This window comes from Tursiops truncatus, chromosome 13 (genome assembly GCF_011762595.2).
Source record: "Tursiops truncatus isolate mTurTru1 chromosome 13, mTurTru1.mat.Y, whole genome shotgun sequence".
Taxonomy (NCBI): Eukaryota; Metazoa; Chordata; class Mammalia; order Artiodactyla; family Delphinidae; genus Tursiops; species Tursiops truncatus.
The window spans coordinates 7,297,458-7,315,384 of record NC_047046.1 but is presented as its reverse complement, the minus strand read 5'-3'; the positions used below and the strand labels follow the sequence as shown (position 1 = coordinate 7,315,384).

The 17,927-nt window shown below is 42.4% G+C and overlaps 1 protein-coding gene across 9 annotated transcripts in view; it reads right to left on the bottom strand.

The window, feature by feature from the left end:
- The window catches only part of CLIP1 (CAP-Gly domain containing linker protein 1), a 124,802-nt gene that overhangs the window by 31,281 nt on the left and 75,594 nt on the right, over nt 1-17,927 (bottom strand). For 8 of the 9 annotated variants that reach the window (XR_002179402.3, XR_002179401.3, XM_019950158.3 and 5 more), the window contains 8 exons: nt 17,632-17,748; nt 15,203-15,260; nt 14,569-14,652; nt 13,503-13,659; nt 11,469-11,634; nt 11,155-11,370; nt 5,140-5,256; nt 2,938-3,044 (listed from right to left, as the gene is read on the bottom strand). Coding sequence is in view for 7 of the 9 variants with exons in the window: in XM_019950158.3 (XP_019805717.1) it covers nt 2,938-3,044; nt 5,140-5,256; nt 11,155-11,370; nt 11,469-11,634; nt 13,503-13,659; nt 14,569-14,652; nt 15,203-15,260; nt 17,632-17,748 (1,022 nt within the window). In the remaining 2 variants the exon portion in view is untranslated. The remainder of the gene's footprint in view (nt 1-2,937; nt 3,045-5,139; nt 5,257-11,154; nt 11,371-11,468; nt 11,635-13,502; nt 13,660-14,568; nt 14,653-15,202; nt 15,261-17,631; nt 17,749-17,927) is intronic. The other variant, XM_019950160.3, reaches the window with a different exon arrangement.

The following is a 17,927-nucleotide window of genomic DNA, read 5'->3' as shown; positions in this document are numbered from 1 at the left end:
TTTGCCCCAAATCAAGTAAGCTGTAGAACCAAGAGAACTGGAGTTAAAACTGGCAGACACACCTCAGTTGTGATTTGAATATAGAAACACCTCTTTCAAGTTTTCTTCAGACCAGAGGGGATATGTACATTTCATAGAAGAAGGAGGCTCTAACAGCCTAGCTTCTGGACATACTCTAAGGAATAATTCTAAAAATACCTACAAATATAATTCTCCCAATTTTTAAAGATGCTTTTCTTTCTACATTATAAGATAGATATCCTGCAACAGAAAAGGAGACTGTCACAGTTTTAAAACTGAGAGGCAAACATTGCTAATATTGACTTGCAGACATTCTACTTAGGAATCTATCATAAACCTATTAATTACCATGCTAAATATATTCTAGATTTATTACTGTGCCCGGTGAGTAATTAAAGGCAAAAATTAGATGGCTTATATCGTTTTCCCTGAGAGTCAAAAATTACACACCAGAGAGAAACCATTTTATTCTCTCTCTCCAACTAAAAATAGGAGCTGGCTCACCAAAATCAAGTTTTCCTAAAACCAGCTGAGTAAGTGACATAGAAGAAAAGGAACATTTAGCTGCAAATGCCGGGATTCCAGGGCCGAGGGCAAGTTTCTGGAGGAAGTGGTTCTCGTTAGAACTCCTGGGTCTGCATCGGTGTCCTGGCAGGTGAAGAGAAACACCTGAAAAGCTCTAGAGGCCATGAAGACCCCAAGTATGTGCTAAACCTCGAAAAACAAACAGCTGCTCCTTCCCTAGCTCGGAGCACTGGGGAACAGACTAAGGAACAGTAAAATGACTGCTTTTTTCTTTTTAAGAAGCACTGTTCTCATGACACAGTACATTTATATCAGCTGGTCCTTGAAATGCGGCCAAGTCTCAGGCAGGGAACAATGAGTCACTGGGGGTGGGGGGCGCTTTCAACCCACTCCTCACACCTCCCTCCAGCAGCCTCCCACGTACGTCACTGCTGTGTCTCCCACTGCCCCTCCGTCCTGCTAAGAGTCCCGGCCTTGACCGGCCAAGTTACTGGCACAAGGCACAATTCTCGCAGCCCTGCTGGGCCAGGACAATCAGAACCAGCACAGGCACTGTCTGCCCTGTGGTCTGGCTCCCCCTGGCCCGAACTCCTCCCTCAGGGATCAGAGACCCGGGAACTGGGCCCGGGGAGGAAGGTGCAGGCGACGTGGATGGCAGCGCAGCCCACAGGCTTTTGCTCCAGCTCCCTTGCGGCCGCGGGCACAAGGCTAAGCTTTCCTTATTCAATGGGGTCGGTTCAAAGGGCACGCAGAAAGAGTTTCCCTCTTGGCAGAGGTGAGATCACCGCACACTGAGAGGGGATGGGGGACATGACAGAGAGACTGAGGAGGGTGACACTTAACGCTAGACCAGTGCGACGATCCTTACGGGAGACTCTCAGATAGCTCTGCAGGAAACAGGAATTCCACCCTCGGCTGGGTCCCCTCTGGCCCCGCCCCTCCACTACCCAGCACGGCCCAGAGAGCTCAGAGGCAGGTGATGGCAGACGGGGCGTGGTGAGGGTATCTTCTCCCTACGCTCAGATCCTCCCTCAACAGCTGCCTTTGTGATGCAGATGATGGGCTCCAGACACTCAGGTGAGCAGAGCTACTTTGTCACGGTAGGGGGGGGGTGACCCTGAACTGTAGCTGAACCCACCCTCTCTGAACTGATTTGAATTCGTTTTTCCTATCACAGTGACCGTTTCTATTTGTGCTCTTTGCCTTTGGCAGACCAGGAGATTCAAGCCTCTCCTGGTGGCCAATCACCACAACTGTGCATGTACACATCCGTGCAAAAGGAACTGTTGGGAGCTGTTTAAACACCACCTAGAGAAACATCACTAAAACTAAGACTGACAAAAGGATCCATCACCAGCGTCATGAGCTGTCCATCCCCTCAGATGAGCAGCTCAGATGAGATCATTTCTAGGAGGATTTTAAGAACTCTCAGAAGAACTAGACATAGTATACTGATTTAATCAACACATAGTACTGAGGATGGTGACTTGGGAACAGCAGTTTAGAACTGGTGCTTTTGTTTGTGTTTGAATCTCATCTATTCGTTTGATCAAAACTGGAAATAAATAATACAAACCCTCGGAGGGCAGGGTCCACAAACAATTCACCTTTGTATCCTTCCTAGCTTAACTGTACCTAGAACAAAGGACATACTCAAATGTTCACCAGATTGTTGGCTTTAAATTTTAGGTTCACATGGCTGATACAGTGTAGTTCTCAGAACAGATAAGCAAAATGAAATCTACTCTGTAACTGTCACTTACAATGCCAGATAAATAACCACCTGCAATGATTATAAGAACCAAACTCAAAAGGTGGTATTGACAAAGGAAACATGGGCAGCCTGTCTGCCTGAAATCTAGGCAGCAGACTGATGGGTAAACCTTGATTGGAAAGAGTCTCCCAAAATTCTGCTCTTTTAATTTCCACGCCAGAAGATTAGATTACTCTTAAAATCAAGACTACTGATCATCTCAAAAGTGCATGCTTTTTTTTTTTTCCCTATAGAAAGAGTTTTGAGGGATTGATTAATAAAGGGTCTGATGTTTCCTAATGTTGAGATTAGCTACCATGTAAGCATACTACTTTAAAAAGTTCTGATTCCCCTTGGATTTTCATAAGGCTTTACCAAGTCACATTTGAATTCCAGCTGCCCTAACTCATCAGCCAGCACACATTTCATTTTGATCCTGTAACTTAGCTATAGTTCTGACTTCTCAGTGTAACGTTACAGGGGTGACTTCTAGGGTTTGCAACAGCGTTTGGGGGGCAGGAGGGAGACTATTGCTTTTGACTACGTACTTGTCAAGTATTCTAAAAATAATTAGCATTGCTTTCCCTTTTGCAATTTTAAGTAAGTGCCGTAATTTCCCTCAGAGGAGGTGAACTTACATTTCTTTCTTGAATTCTTCCATTTTTTGGTTCTCTACAGTCAGAAGTTCTTTTGACTTGTTCAGCTCTTCCATATTTTTCAAGTTGTTTTCTTTAAGTGTATCCAACTTAAACACCAAGAGAAAAAAACTTGATGAAATTATTTCATTTTCCAATCACATGACTGGACAGACAAATCATTCATGAAAAGGTGCATTAGAAAGGTGAAATTAGTCATTTGCAAAACAAACAAACAAAAAGATCACCTGGGTGAAGAGATTATAAATCATCCAGTCTATTATAAACTGCAACCTCCCCCTTACGTTAGTCAGACATGTCCTGTACACCTGGCCAAAACGTCAAACTAAATTGCTACATAAATTAAAGCAAAAGTTTTCTTTCACCTTGTATACAATTCTCAAAATTTATCATTGAACTTGCTATTCATGTATAATCCATCTTAAAAAAAAACAAAAGGAAATTGCAAAGGCATGCCATCAGCAAGGATTAATTCTCTGTAATGAAAATAAACCCCTTTCTTCCCCAAAGACTAGCCATTTAGGATAAGATATTTTTCAATGTCAGTACCAAACTTCTATGGTCCTCATTATAAAAATTATTGGGATATTTTTAGATGGGAAAAGATTTAGTTATTCATCTCAACTTCAATCTAAAAAGGAAAAGGCCATGTAGTGAGACTGAAAACCACTCACTCACATTCAGCCCTATCACCTGCCCGTGGGGGACACAGCCAAGCCTAGGTCCTGGGCCCTGGTGGGAAAGCCAGACACATTACTAGAATGAGCGGGAATGTCCAACCACAGGCTCTGGCAGGTGGCTGGAGTTCGAGGTGTGCATCCCCCAAGGATGGGGAGCTCGTCACAGGCAATCCATTACACAGGGTGTGCTTCTGGCACCGCGCTGGCTTTCTAGGACTTGTATAGTTATCTCCTACAGCCAAAGGTACTTCTGTCCTGTCACCTGCTACCAGTCAGGAGCCCTAGCAAGTATCTTGCTAGTTTTAACACCACCATCTCCCTTTTAATGCTCCCTAACATTCCAGATTCACGGAATGTTCAGTGGGTCCAAAAACTGATTCCTCCAGTCTGTATTCTGGCTGTAACAAGGGGTATGGTTTAGAAGCACACAATTCTCCCTGAATCTATCTTCAAAGGTTAGAGACATTCCCTAAAATCTTCTCATTTATTTTAGCTTCTAATTTTGGTTATCATCTATTATTTTTGATGCTTTTATATTTTCAGCTTAAGTCCTCTTCTGTTAGGACTGTCAATTCCTAAACGTACTCTTTTTTAAAATTTTTTTAGATTTATTTTTTTATACAGCAGGTTCTTATTAGTCATCAAGTTTATAAACATGCCCTTTTCTATGTCAAGTTTTATTTACCCTATAATTATCTCAAAATGTTCATGTCTTTATGGATTTCAATCATTGACTTTCCATCGTGAGAAGGCCTGATCTTTACAGTGGCTATTCAATGCGGCTATCCGGATTTTCCCTGGCTTTAATTTCTTAACCTCTTACCTGACTCTCGCTTTAAAAAGCATTTCAAGTTCTACAGAACTTCACATAACTATTTCGGCGAAGCAATCTGCTTGAGATTTATGTAACAGCTTTCCAAAGAAAGAAAGGGTTGGTATGAGCTGGGGGTGGGGGGACTGGGAATCAAAGGAAGGTGCAAGAATAAGAAGTGCTACTTCTGGACAGAATCAAAATTATCTTGAGGCCGCAAATCTATCCAAGACCCAGAAGTGACTGATTCAAAATGAGACAAAAGGGAACCAGTACTGAATTAGGCCAAGAAAAAGGCCTATGTCAAACTCAGGGCTGCGGGATGGAATTCAGTGGCTCAAAGTTGGGAGACAGTTGAGGAAAAAAGCATATGTGATTTAAGATAAAAAATACAAAAGCTAGAGAATGTTATCGGTACCTCCTCTCATTAGTTCTATCACTGAACAGTTATCACAGAAAGCCACGCTGTTAGGGTTTTCCCCTCCTTTTTTAAAGGTTGATCCTACTAAATAAGTAATGAAGTAATACACTGTATTTAATATTATCATCCGGGTGTACGTTCGACTCCACTAACATAGATCAAATCTGTGTAAGGCCACACTTCAAAAAATAAACAATCCTGAGTTAGTGATCAAACACTCCATGAAGTCGATAAGCTGTCCTTTGTACAAAAAGCCATTTAAATCTGATTACTTCGTTCTGCAGTTTTTCATTTGTTTGCTTGGAATCCTCCAAGGAGGCCAGAGTTTCCGTCTTCTCTTTGGTCATCTGTTCCATTATCTGCATGGCATCTTCTGCTGTTTGAGCAGCCTAAATACGAGAAAGCACTGTGAGAAATGAGGGCACCCCTTACCAACCTGGGGAGGTGACTAACACTCAGGCCATAGGGCTCAGGGTCTGTGTGGTGAAGGGAATCACACAGAGACAGTGAGCCAGTCACTGATCCCATGCCGAAGCAGACAGACCAAGACATCAAAGGTCTTTACTCTGAAACAGAACAAAGTTATAGACCCTTTTTGTGCCATGTTTTCAACAGGCCAACTGTAATATGCAATTTGTGTATTTTCAGACCCCTCTAAACCTACATTTTCTAAGTTCCAAGTTCCACTAACAACAGTGCTCACTATTCTGACTCATGTTGGAGAGAAATGCTTAGCAATAATAAAGAGTAACATCCTTATGTGGCCGAATTTTTCTCTTCATCATATTTATTGTTAAAAATTTAAAATACTATTCTTGCTATCTCAAATTTGGGGCTTTTGAGATCACTTGGAATTTAGGTTGGGAACTTCTCAAAAATAAAAATTATTTGGGCAATTACAGTGTAAGGCTCAAGTGTTTAATGAGAAGCACTGAATGACAAAGTCGATGAGAAACTGTAGGTAATGAACAGAAGCATGGCTGTGAATAAAAAAGATAACATGCATATGGAAACAAAGCCTTAGCTGATAAGATACTGAAGAAAATCACCTAAGTGAATTAAAATATTTTAGGCACTTGCTTACAATTTCATGTGGTCTAATAAAGTTTATGGGAATTCTGCCTTTATACCTTCCCTGTTACCAACTGTGGAGGTTTCCCTGGAATCTTCCAATTCGGAAGGAATAGACACAATGAAACAATTAAAAGTCACATAGAAGATACTTTGTTTTAACATGTGCCCATTTTACTATTGTTCTTAAGCCTTTAAGAACCACCGTTGCCTTTTTCACAAAAAGTTCTCCCTACATTAAAAAAAACTATTCTTTTTATTCACAGTTTGGAATTTTTTCTAATGGAGAGGGACAACTGCAATTAGACATTTAGTAAAGAGTTGCCCTTTCAGGTGGTGACAAAGAGCTTGAGATATCTAAGCCAGTGATTAAATGGGGTGGGTTTCCTTCTGCAGAAATGAAGACAAATCCCTCAGCCACTGCAGGGTTAGTGCACAGGGTTAGGCCAGGTGCTCAACACTTGAACCTCCCAGTTTACCGTAAAGGACTGCAGAGTCTCGAGCTCTCTAATTTTAAGAGCGAGCTTGCTCTTGTCTTTCCTCAAAATACGGTTTTCATTTTGAGATTCTAGGAGGTTGACTGAGATATGGCTGTTGGTTTTGGCCAACTGGCTGATCTCTTTCCGAAGGATGAAGTAGCTTTCGGCCAGCTTCTCCTTCTCCTTCGGGAGCTCGTCCTTTTTCAGCATCATCTCTCTTTTCTCAGCCAGGAGGTTCTTGTTGTCCTGCATCACCCTGGCCCGCTCGGCCAGGGTCACCTCGTGGTTCAGCCGCAGGTCATCCAGCATCTTGGTGAGGTAGCTGTGCAGCTCCTGCAGTTCCAGCTTGGATTTGGATAAGGCAGCAAAATCACTCTTCAGAGTCTCTATGTTGGTGGCCAGTTGAGCCGTCTCTGCACTCAAGAGTTCCTTCTCCTTAACAATCTCTGCCACTTTCTGCTCTGAGTTGATCTTGTCTTGGATTAGCACAGAGTTCTCGGACTGGAGCTCCTTGGTGCGCACTCTCAGAGCCTCCACCTCCTGCTCCAGGAGCGCCACTCTCCCGTGGAGTCTGTTGTTTTCATACAAGGATGACTCTTTGTCCTGGGTCCTGGCTTCTTTCTCCAGGATTAGGGACTGCTGCATCATGTGGATCTTCTCATTTAACTTCTGACACTCTTCTTGCAGGTTCAACCCATCCTTCAGCAAGATGTTCTTTTCGGAACAGCAAGCCTTGAGTTCAGCATTCAGACTCTCCTTTGCTTGCAGTATGCTAGCGTGTTCTTTTTCTAGAGTCTTTTTGGCATTTTGAGCCTCTTTCAGCATCAAAGCGAGATCACACTTGGTGGCTGCGAGTTCTTGGTTTTCCTTTTTTCTCTCTTGAAGCTCTTTCTTCAGAGCATCAAGATTACGGAGCAGTTTCACCTTCTCGTGCACAATGATTCTTCTGTTTGCAGACTCTCGATCGTATTTCTTTTTAAGGTCTTCTATGGCTTTGATGGAATTCTCTCTTTCTGCAAGTAAATCTGTATTTTGCGTTTCCAGTACAGATTTTTCTTTCAAGAGACGATCCTGCTGCTTTTTGAGCTTAGTGATTTTCTGACAAACCATCTCCTTCTCAGAAGTTAGGTAAGTGATCTTCTCGTTCAGGTTCATCTCGATGTGGGCAGCCTCTTCTGAGCATTTGTTGAGTTTTTCAGTGATGAGCCTATTTTCATTTACAGGTTCTTCTTTTTTGGCCAAGAGCCTTCTCTCAGACGAGGCCAAGGTTTCTTTTCCATGCAGAAGCTGGATGCACTCGGAGTCTGTGATCTCCCGACTGGTCTTAATTTCTTCCAGCAGCTTGGTAAGGCTTGTGTTTGTGGCCTGAAGTTGCAGAGTCTCCAGCTCGGCCTCCCTCAGAGCTTTGCTGGCCTCCTGCAGCTGCGCGCGGAGCCCACTGGCTTCCGTGCTGAGCAGATGTTTGACCTGGAGGGCAGCCTCCAGGCTGGCATTCAGCTTTTCCTGATCTTGAAGCAGCATGTCCTTCTCAAACTGCAGATCTTTGCTGTTTTGGAGGAAATGGTCTCTTTTGACCTTTAAGGCTATGCACATGTTATCAAGACCTGACTGTTTCTCCAAAGCTGACTTTTTCTCAGTTGTGAGATTTTCCATCTCCTGCACCAAGCTTTTCTGATCTTTCAGTAGCTCCTCATAGGCGTTCTGAAGCTTCTGAATAATTTCATCTTTATCTTTAGCCAACGCAAGGTTTTCAGTTACAAGCTTCTTGATATGATCCTCCAGGTGACCTTTTTCTTCCAGATTCTTCTTAGACTCAGCCATCAGAATATCTTGGCTGAACTGGAGTTCCTCTGTGAGTGCCTGCAAGCTTGCTTTGGAAGCCTGCAAAGACTCATTTTCCATATTCATCTTCAAGAGTTCTTCCTGTGCGTTATTGATTTCTTTAAGTAATTTCTCTCTCTCAACAGCCAAAGCTGCTTTATTGAGCTGTTCCTGCTGATAAAGCTTTTCAGCATCTTGCTTTTCCTCTAAGACTTTCTCCTTTGCTAAATTAAGAGTTTCGTTTACTGACCATAGCTTCTGTTGGTCTTCCTGAAGTAAAGTTATTTTGGCCTCCACCTCTACAAGCTCTGACAAAAGTGAACCTTTTTCTAACTTTAAGGCATTTCCCTCCTGTGCAAGAAGCTGCTTCTCTGATTTCAGACCCCTCAGCTCTTCTGACATTAGTTCAATTTCTTTTTTGGCTGATGTTAATAAGTAAGTTAGTGACTACAGAAACAAAAGACGGAAAGAATGGAAACAAAATGAAATCAAGCAGACAAATGCAAGCCCGAATAACTTAATGTAACCTAAACCATAAAAGTTAAAAAATTTTACAATAACTGTCATAGAAACTATCTGGATAACAGGGGGAAGAAACTCGATGAACAGAGCCCATAAAAGGATAATGCAAAGCAAGTTTAGCTTCGCAAAGTGCTGATGTATCTACTGGCTTCTCTTTGAAAAAACTTTTGAAGTATTCCTGATAGACACCTAGAAGATACAAACAGTAGTTTGACTTTGACGTCAGGGCATGAAATTCTTTCCTGCCATTCCAATTATCCAATTGTTTCTATTGTAGAAGGGATTCATAGAATTTTTTAAAACACAATCCAAAGAACTACAAAAAGTGAGTATACTTTAACCAAAAAAGAGGAGGAAGGGCAAGGTATTATAAACTGTTGCTTTTCAAACTAAATGCAGAACCTCACTTACTAAAGGACCTGGCCTGAGACTGATTTAGCTTCAATATTACATATAACTTAGTAAAAATACAGACTAATTTGCTAGTCTTTGGTGACTAAATAAATGGGCTTTAAAAAAGTGTATTGGGGGCTTCCCTGGTGATGCAGTGGTTGAGAGTCCGCCTGCCGATGCAGGGGACACGGGTTCCTGCCCCGGTCCAGGAAGATCCCACATGCCGTGGAGCGGCTGGGCCCGTGAGCCATGGCCGCTGAGCCTGCGAGTCCGGAGCCTGTGCTCCGAGGCCACAACAGTGAGAGCCCCGCGTACCAAAAAAAAAAAAAAAAAAAAAAAAAAAAAGTATTGGTTTATAAAGTAAATTGACCACAATGTCTCTACCAGTGCTGTCCAGAACTTTCTGCAATGATACAAATGGACTTTATCTGCGCTGTCCATTGTGGTAGCCACTAACCACATGTGCGGTGCTTGCGACTGAGAGGATGAATTTATAACTTGAACTAATTTAGATTTAAATGGCCACATGTAGCTAGTGGCTACTGTACTGGACGGCACAGCTATAGTTCATTGGCTCTTAAACTAGGGAACATGGGAGCATTGTGGGCTCCATGAATCTCCTGAGATTTCATCTAAAACTTGTTGAGTGTATATATCAGCTTTCCTGGGGAAAATATCTTAAGGTTTCATCAGATTCTCAAAAGAGTCTGTTGAGCCCCTGCTGTTGACAACATTGAGATTCACAGAAATCGGATATCCAGACAACTTGGGAGAGGGAACGATCCCGGCATTTTAACCAAATGATCCTTATAAAAACAACAACAACAACAAACAAAATTAATGAGCCCTTACACAAACCACTAGAATGCTGTGGTTTGGTCAGGCTGCAACATTTTAAGGGAAACACTAAAAAACTAGAGTCTGTCCAGATAAAGGGAACCACAAAGACAAAAACTCTGGAAATTATATCCAGTTGTTAAATGGTTCATAAACCTGGAGACACATCACAGGGAAAAGAGAAAGCTTTGATGGACAGCATGTAGAAGAAAGAAAATTTAGGCATCTTATACATGACATATATTACATGTCATGCTACACAATTTATAAGTTTTAAATGGGCTCTGTTTCAAGTCCTATGTATGCTCTTTTCTATTTTCTTTCTACTAAACTCATATATATATATATATATATATATATATATATATATATATATATATAACATTTCTCTGACACATTAAAACAATTAAAGACAAGTATTTGCTGTTCTTTGAGCAATTTAGATGGGAGTAGGAGGGTTGAACTTCATTACGTTAACCAGAGTCAAAAAAACATATTGGGACACTGATACGATCCTGACACCATAAAATGAAATTCAGTGTATCAAGTTCTACTCTACTTAGCAGTAGGATGTTTTCTCACAGCCCTTAAATCCAGCTTCCTTGTTAATGAGCTCGTAGTGCCTTCCTGGGGACATGCGAGAGCCCTCTCTAGAGCTCTCCCTTCTACTCTATCCTCTAAGAGCTCTGTTCCTCCAAGCAGGCTCCATTCCCTGCCCACCTGCCTCGTGTGGCCTCTGCCTCTTGCATTTCTGCAAGATGTCTCTCCTAACCCTCGTGCAAGGTGGCAGCAAGATGGCCAAGATTAGAGGAACATGCCTTCCCGCAACAAAGAGTCTACTACAGGCAGGCAGACAGAGGTCAGGCAACAGCAGACTCTTCGTGACAGCTGGGGAGCAAGCAGCGCAGGGGGTGGTGGCCACACAGTACATTCGGGGGAAAGACCTGTAGCCATCACCCTCCCTGAGAAGGAATAGCGGCTGGTACAAAGCACTTGAAGATACAGGAAATGTAATTCGCCCTCCTGCCACGCACCCTGAGGGCCGACACTGGTAACGGCCACTGAACCCATCCCACGTGCTGCTGCTTTCCAAGCCCCCTGGCAGCCCTGACGCGGAACGCAAGCAAACCGTAATTCGACAACACGATTCTCCCCACCACGTACTCTGGCTTTGTCGGCTTGCCTTCTCAGCTCCTCCGTCTCCTGCAGCAAGTCGCTGTTCTCCTTTTGTGCGGCCTTCAGCCGCTCCCCTGCGTCCAACAGCATCTTCTGGAGGTTCTGCAGAACTTCTTCATGCTTGGCCTGCGTCTCAGAACTGGCTTCTTCATACCTGGCTTTCAGCTCTTGACACTCGTTGTGGCTCATTTGCATCTTCTTTTCCTGCAGACACCCCGAGTCAGGAGTGAGTCATTTGGTCATGTCCGTTCTGCCCCTCAACCTCCCCTGCCAGCCCACAGTCCCACTGATTCTCTCCTTACCAGGTCTGACAATTTTGTCAGCAGTTCTTTCTTTTCTTCCTCATGCTTTTTAGCTGCTTCTTGCTGGCTCTGTTCAGCTTTGAGAGTTACTTCCCCAATACTTTTCTGCAGAAGACTTGCATTTTCATTAGCCTTGGTGAGTTTTAGCTGTAATTCTTCTACATTTCTAGAACAAGTTTCAATACAAGGCGTCAGATTTTTCAAAAGAGTACTTTAAATTCTAGAGTTGTACTTTAAAATATTAATAATAATTGTCTTAATGATTATAAATGTTATGAGCAATTAATAACATCTGAAATAAGCAAAAAACAAAAACTGACTTGTGCTGAAGAATAATTTTAACAATTGTGATGGTTACAAATACCTTAGAGTAACTACTCCTCTAACTGTGAACATTTATTATTTTTTGTCAGAAGATCAATAAGGAAAAATGAGTGAAAAGTAAGCACATTAGAGGAGGTAAGTATTTCGAGGTTTCCAAATTTTAGCAGACTAGATTATCAAAGACTCATTTTGGGGTCGCTTGAGAACAGAAGATACGAAAATAACAGTAATGTGATGTTCTAGCTCAAAGAGAACCACGTGGTCCCACAAAGATGTAAGAGGGCCATCAACCTGGAGAAAAGGCTGGCTCATGGACCGGAGAACAGGAAGGAAACTTGGACGGTGCCTCTGGATAAGCAGCGATAGAAATGGAACTTCTCCAAGGCTCTGTGCCACAACCGCCTGGGCAGCTGTGCCCACCTCACAGCAGGACTGCCACAGTCGGCCAACCAAGGCCCATCTGCCCATCACCCACCAACGCTGGGCCGTGCGTGAGTGCACGGCTGGACGTAAACTAACTCTGCCAAGTATTCCTTTTTTTTTTTTGCAGTACGCGGGCCTCTCACTGTTGTGGCCTCTCCCGTTGCGGAGCACAGGCTCCGGACGCGCAGGCTCAGCAGCCATGGCTCACGGGCCCAGCCGCTCCACGGCATGTGGGATCTTCCCGGACCGGGGCACGAATCCGTGTCCCCTGCATCGGCAGGCGGACTCTCAACCACTGCGCCACCAGGGAAGCCCTCTGCCAAGTATTAATGCTTTCAGAATCAGAAGTCTACCGGGGCTAATATGTCTTCTAAAAGTTTTTGCCTTATAAAATAAACATTTGATTTTTATATGGCAGCCATTAAAAGAAAAAAGAAATCAAAGCAACGAGAGCCTCAGGATAAAGACGAGAAGAGAGATTACGATAACAGAAGCTTTAGCGCTGAGGAAGCAGGGTGTAGTGATGAAGAGCAGCAAGGACTCTGGGACCAGACCACTTAGATCTGAAACCTCAGGAAAGTTCCTTAACCTCATTAAGCCTCAATTTCCTTTTCTTTAAAATAGGAACAATAGGGGCTTTCCTGGTGACGCAGTGGTTAAGAATCCTCCTGTCAATGCAGGGGACACGGGGTCCAGCCCTGGTCCAGGAAGATCCCACATGCCGCAGAGCAACTAAGCCCATGCGCCACAGCTACTGAGCCTGTGTGCCACAGCTACTGAGCCTGTGTGCCACAACTACTGAAGCCTGCACGCCTAGAGCCCGTGCTCCACAACGAGAGGCCACCGCAGTGAGAAGCCTGCCCACCGCAACGAAGATCCAACGCAGCCAAAAATAAATAAGTAAAAATAAATTTAAAAAACAAAATAGGAACAATAATACACTCACCTGAGAGGATTATTAGGAGAACCAGAAAATATACTCTACACAAAGCTGTCAGCATAGTGTGTGACACGTGGTCAGCCCTTCACACGTGTTATCTATCATTACACTGAAATAGGTTAAAAATATTTTTAACTGCCTGTAAAAGATGTTATTGCCGTTGGTAAACTACTACCTTTTCTTTACAAGTCACCAGAAAGTCTGAAATACACTGCGATAACAGAGAAAGAATGAGATTCAGGCAACTTTAAAACCTAACAGTCCTGAAGATTTAGGCTCTCCTCCCACCCAGACCTTGCTCGAGGGCCTAACCCAAAGCAGGCGCTCTTATTAATACTCATACGTACCTTTCTTTCAGACGTAATTCACCATTCATTTTTGTCAGCTGAGAAGAACTGTCTCCTGACATTTTCATTATTACTGCAATGTCGTTTTCCAGCTTTTCCTTCGCCTTTATCAACTGCTCTTCCCTTTCGTCTCTCTCTCTAAATTTTGCCTCCATATCTGAATATATATAGAAAAAAATAGCACTGTTGTGTTATAATCAACAAAAATGTATCAACTACACCCTGTATGCCAAGCCTTGCTCTGGGAATATTTGCATAGAGCGATCCCTGCCCTCATGAAAATTACATTCTAGCAAAGAAGACAGACAATAAACAAGATAAATAAAGAGAATAAATGGTACAATAGATAGTGGTAAGTGCCAAGAGGGAAAAAAATACAAGCGGAGAAAGGCGTCAGGAAGGAGTCGGGGAGGTTAAAACCTTAGACAGAGCCTCTCTGAGATGGTGACATTTACGTAAAACCCTGAGGGAAGTGAGGGAAGAGGAATGCAGGCAGAGGGGAAAGCAAGTGCAAAGGCCCCAGGGCAGGAACATGCTTGACAATCAAGTATCACCAAGGAGGCCAATATGGTCGCAGTGGAAGGAACAAGGGGAAGAATAGTACAGGACGAGAGCAGAGATAAGAGGACCTGATGACAGTAAGGGCCACAGCTTTTAATGTGAGCGAGACGCGAGCCACTGGGCCGTTCTGAGCAGAGAAGCGACCTGATCTGACTTGATGTTGAAGGGATCCCCCTGGCTGCTGGGCTGAGAACAGACTGCAGGGGTCAAGAGCAGAAGCAGGCAGCCCAGGTGACCAGCTGTTACTACAGCTTCGATTAAAGATGCTGGTTGACTCGGATCAAGGATAGCAGGGGGAGTAGTGAGATGGGGTGGATTCTGACTCGTTTGAAAACGAGGCAGAGAGAATTCGCTAAGGTTTACAGACCTCAAACAAGTATTTTATCACAATATAACACGAGTGAAGAATTTATGCCTGAATAGTAGATATGCTGTGACAACACACTAAAATTATCTCAAATCTTAGGAAGCCTACTACATTTAACGTGTAGAGACGTCTTCTTACCTGTTAAATTTTCTCTCAACTTCTCCAATTCAGAAGACAGCACATTAAACTGTTCCTCTTTTTGGTGTAATTTATTTACAGTTTCTATTTGGGATGAAGTTAAAAGTTTAATACATTTCATAGTTAATAAGCCATCTAAAGCCTGACTGTCTCAAAACCACATCGAATCAAAAGCTTGCGATGTGGGATCACGGGAATACTCAAGAGTCCCATTACAAATCAAACCACTGAATAACGAACCTAAAGAAACAAGCAAGCAACTCTTTCTTGTCTCCCCAAATCTGTAGATTTGGCAGGCACCGGGCATCCCTTTTCCAGGCATCCTCCTTCCACTTAAAACTCAATAGAAAAAAAAAAAAAAAAAAACTCAATAGAGCTATCAATGACTGAAGCTTCAGTAAGACAACACTTTTCCCAAGTACACCTACATTTTAATACGGAACAAGCTTTAAGTCAAAAAGAAGAAAGAATGGGAGCTTGAGGCCTCAGGAAGCCAAGGGAACCCAGTATTACTGTGCGCTGCAGGAACTTCCAGGGTGGTGAAATCAGGCTACAGGCAGCATCTATTGTTATGCACCCAAGGCCAGCTCCAGCTTGAGAACAAGTGAGCTGCTCATGTTCTGCTAAGACATACCTTGCATACTTCTCTGAACAGAGACTGCCTGCTCTGAAGCATCAGCAAAATTTTCTTTCTAAAGAAAAAGAAGTGGACATTCAGAATAGAAAGATTTCAGATTACAAAAATAAAAAGTTTCTATGACTACAACATTATCTATTTTTTGTTGCTAGCTTTGTTTCATTAAAGCTAACTTACGCTTAAAACATGTAGGCATCAATTACAACCATATGCATACTGTGCACGTGTACACACGAGTGAGGTTTGCATGTGTGCTGCATGCGTGGGTGTGCACGTATGTCTGTACACGTGTGGATGTGCACACTTATGTCAGTATATGCATGTGTGGATACACATGTGGTGCCACATGTATGCTTTTTTTTCATGTTGCTGCCCTCAAGTAGCAGAACCTCTCTTCAGAAATCTGCCTGAGACAGTGAACAGAGTTCCGAAATTTGTTTTCTAATATTTCTTTTTTTCATTGAAGCATAATTGGTTTACAACGTTGGGTTAGTTTCAGGTGTACAGCAAAGTAATTCAGTCATACATATATATTTTTTCAGCTTCTTTTCCCTAATAAGTTATTACAAAATATTGATTATAGTTCCCTGTGCTACACAGTAGGCCCCTGTTGGTTATCTATTTTGTACATAGCAGTGTGTACACGTTAATCCCAAACTCCTAATTTATCCCTCCCCCCAGCCTTTCCCCTTTGGTAACCATAGTTTGTTTTCTATGTCTGTGGGTCTGAGTTCTGAAATGTTTTACATCTAAGAATAGTCAGAACCTAGTATCTTAAAACCGGATCTGTGTCAACTACCTTAAACCAAAAAGTCCATCGCTCACTCACTATCTTTTCTAAACATGACAGGGGGGCACGATAAAACCACTCTCCTGATTTTCCTGCGACGAACTTTGAGGTAGATACACCAAGTGAATTTTTAAATGAGTCTTTCTAATTAATTAATATTTTAGTTTAAAAATGGGCTCACAAGCCACAAGTCCATCAAAGCCCACAAGCTGTCCACCTGTGTTACTCCCAAAGCCAGACCTCAGGAGGCATGTTTTCAGAGGACGTAGAGGAATACTCTAACTTAGAAAAAAAAAGTAAGGCATCCTGAAAGTTTGGGGAGGAGGGCAGAGAAACGACATGAAACTCAAAACACATTTTCTTAAAGGACACCATAGTGAAAAATGGTAATTTCCAGGTCAACTTTTCTCAATATGTAGCTGAAATATGCTGTATCATAACCGTCTGATAAAACTTTCTACGATGAAACCGTGCTGTTCAATTGGCAGCCACCGGCCACGTGGGGCCTCTAAGCATTTAAAACGCGGCTAGTGCAACTGAGGAACTGAATTTTATATTTTATTTAATTTTTTTAATTTAATTTTAATTAATTTAAATTTATAGAACCATATATATAGACAGTAGCTACCATAATGAAGAGTGCGGCTATATAGTTAACATTTTAAAAAGTAGAAATATGTAATATTGGCATTTAAATAAGAAAAAAAATCAAACACTATTTTTTTTTTTTTTTTGGCCGTGTGTCATGTGGGATCCTAGCTCCACAACCAGGGATCAAACCCATGTTCCCGAATTAGAAGCACGGAGTCTCAACTACTGGACCAGCAGGGAAGTCCAAAAATCAAACAGTTTTATTCACCACTGGTATTAGCAGAGAAGTGTAAAACGTGGAGAACAGGAAGGTGCATGTAAGGCCCAAGACAACTGACCCTTCATAGCTAATGTTTCTCTTATCAAGTTTTCTCCATGAGCCTACGCCTCTCCTTTCCCATGACACGTGGGCATCACCGGCACCTGCCCGTAGTCATCAGCCTTGACTAAGCTTGTGTTTTTGATGTAGGAGGCAAGGCAGAAGGGAGAACAGTTGAGAAAAAGACAAAAAATGTCCTACAACCTGGGATTAAGCAAAGAGGATATATATGAAAGGAAAAGTAATTTCCTGAGGAGGAATAAACTGAGATGTAAGAGGGAATTCTGTGAACTTGTTAATTAGACAGCACCCTGCCTTGCTAACAGAGGGTGCCGATGGTCCAGGAGAGCTTGCTGGCTTGCTGTCACCGGGCAGGTAGGACAAGGCATAGGGCAAGACCTCACTATATATGAAACCTAATGTGCTGGGTATATAACTTGGAAGGTTCCTGTGTTTGGTGAAACTAAGTAGTCAATAACGTGCCAAAGCAATGCATTACCAAAGGCAAAGGACAGATTAAAAAAAAAAAAAAAGTAATACTTACCTTTATTGCTAGTTTGGGTTTGATCCAGTTCCTCTCAAGTTATTCATCAACCAATCAATACTTTGCAAGAGAAAGGAAATAGGTGCAATACGTCTTTCTTTATAGAAGTTTTTGTTTTTTAAACAGGAACAATTTTTGAACGGCCAGAGACCCTGAGATTCAGATTCCCAACAGGTACTTACCAAAATCTGAAGTTCTTTTTCCAAAGCCTCTTTGACTTGACTGACTTCACTCAGGTTTTCCTGAAGTTTATTAAGCATTAGCTCTTTTCCCTGCAGCTCTTTGGTGATGTTACTAGCCTACCATACAGAGTTACATGGTACAGAAACCAGTGAACAAAAGGAAACAAAAAAGAATGAGAAAGAAAACATAAAACAAATATAAAAAAATGTATGAGATACAAACATAACCAAACAAAACTGAAAGGAATAAAGGCATGGGTAAAAAGTCGTTTTGGTGTTTTTTTGTTTTTTTGTCT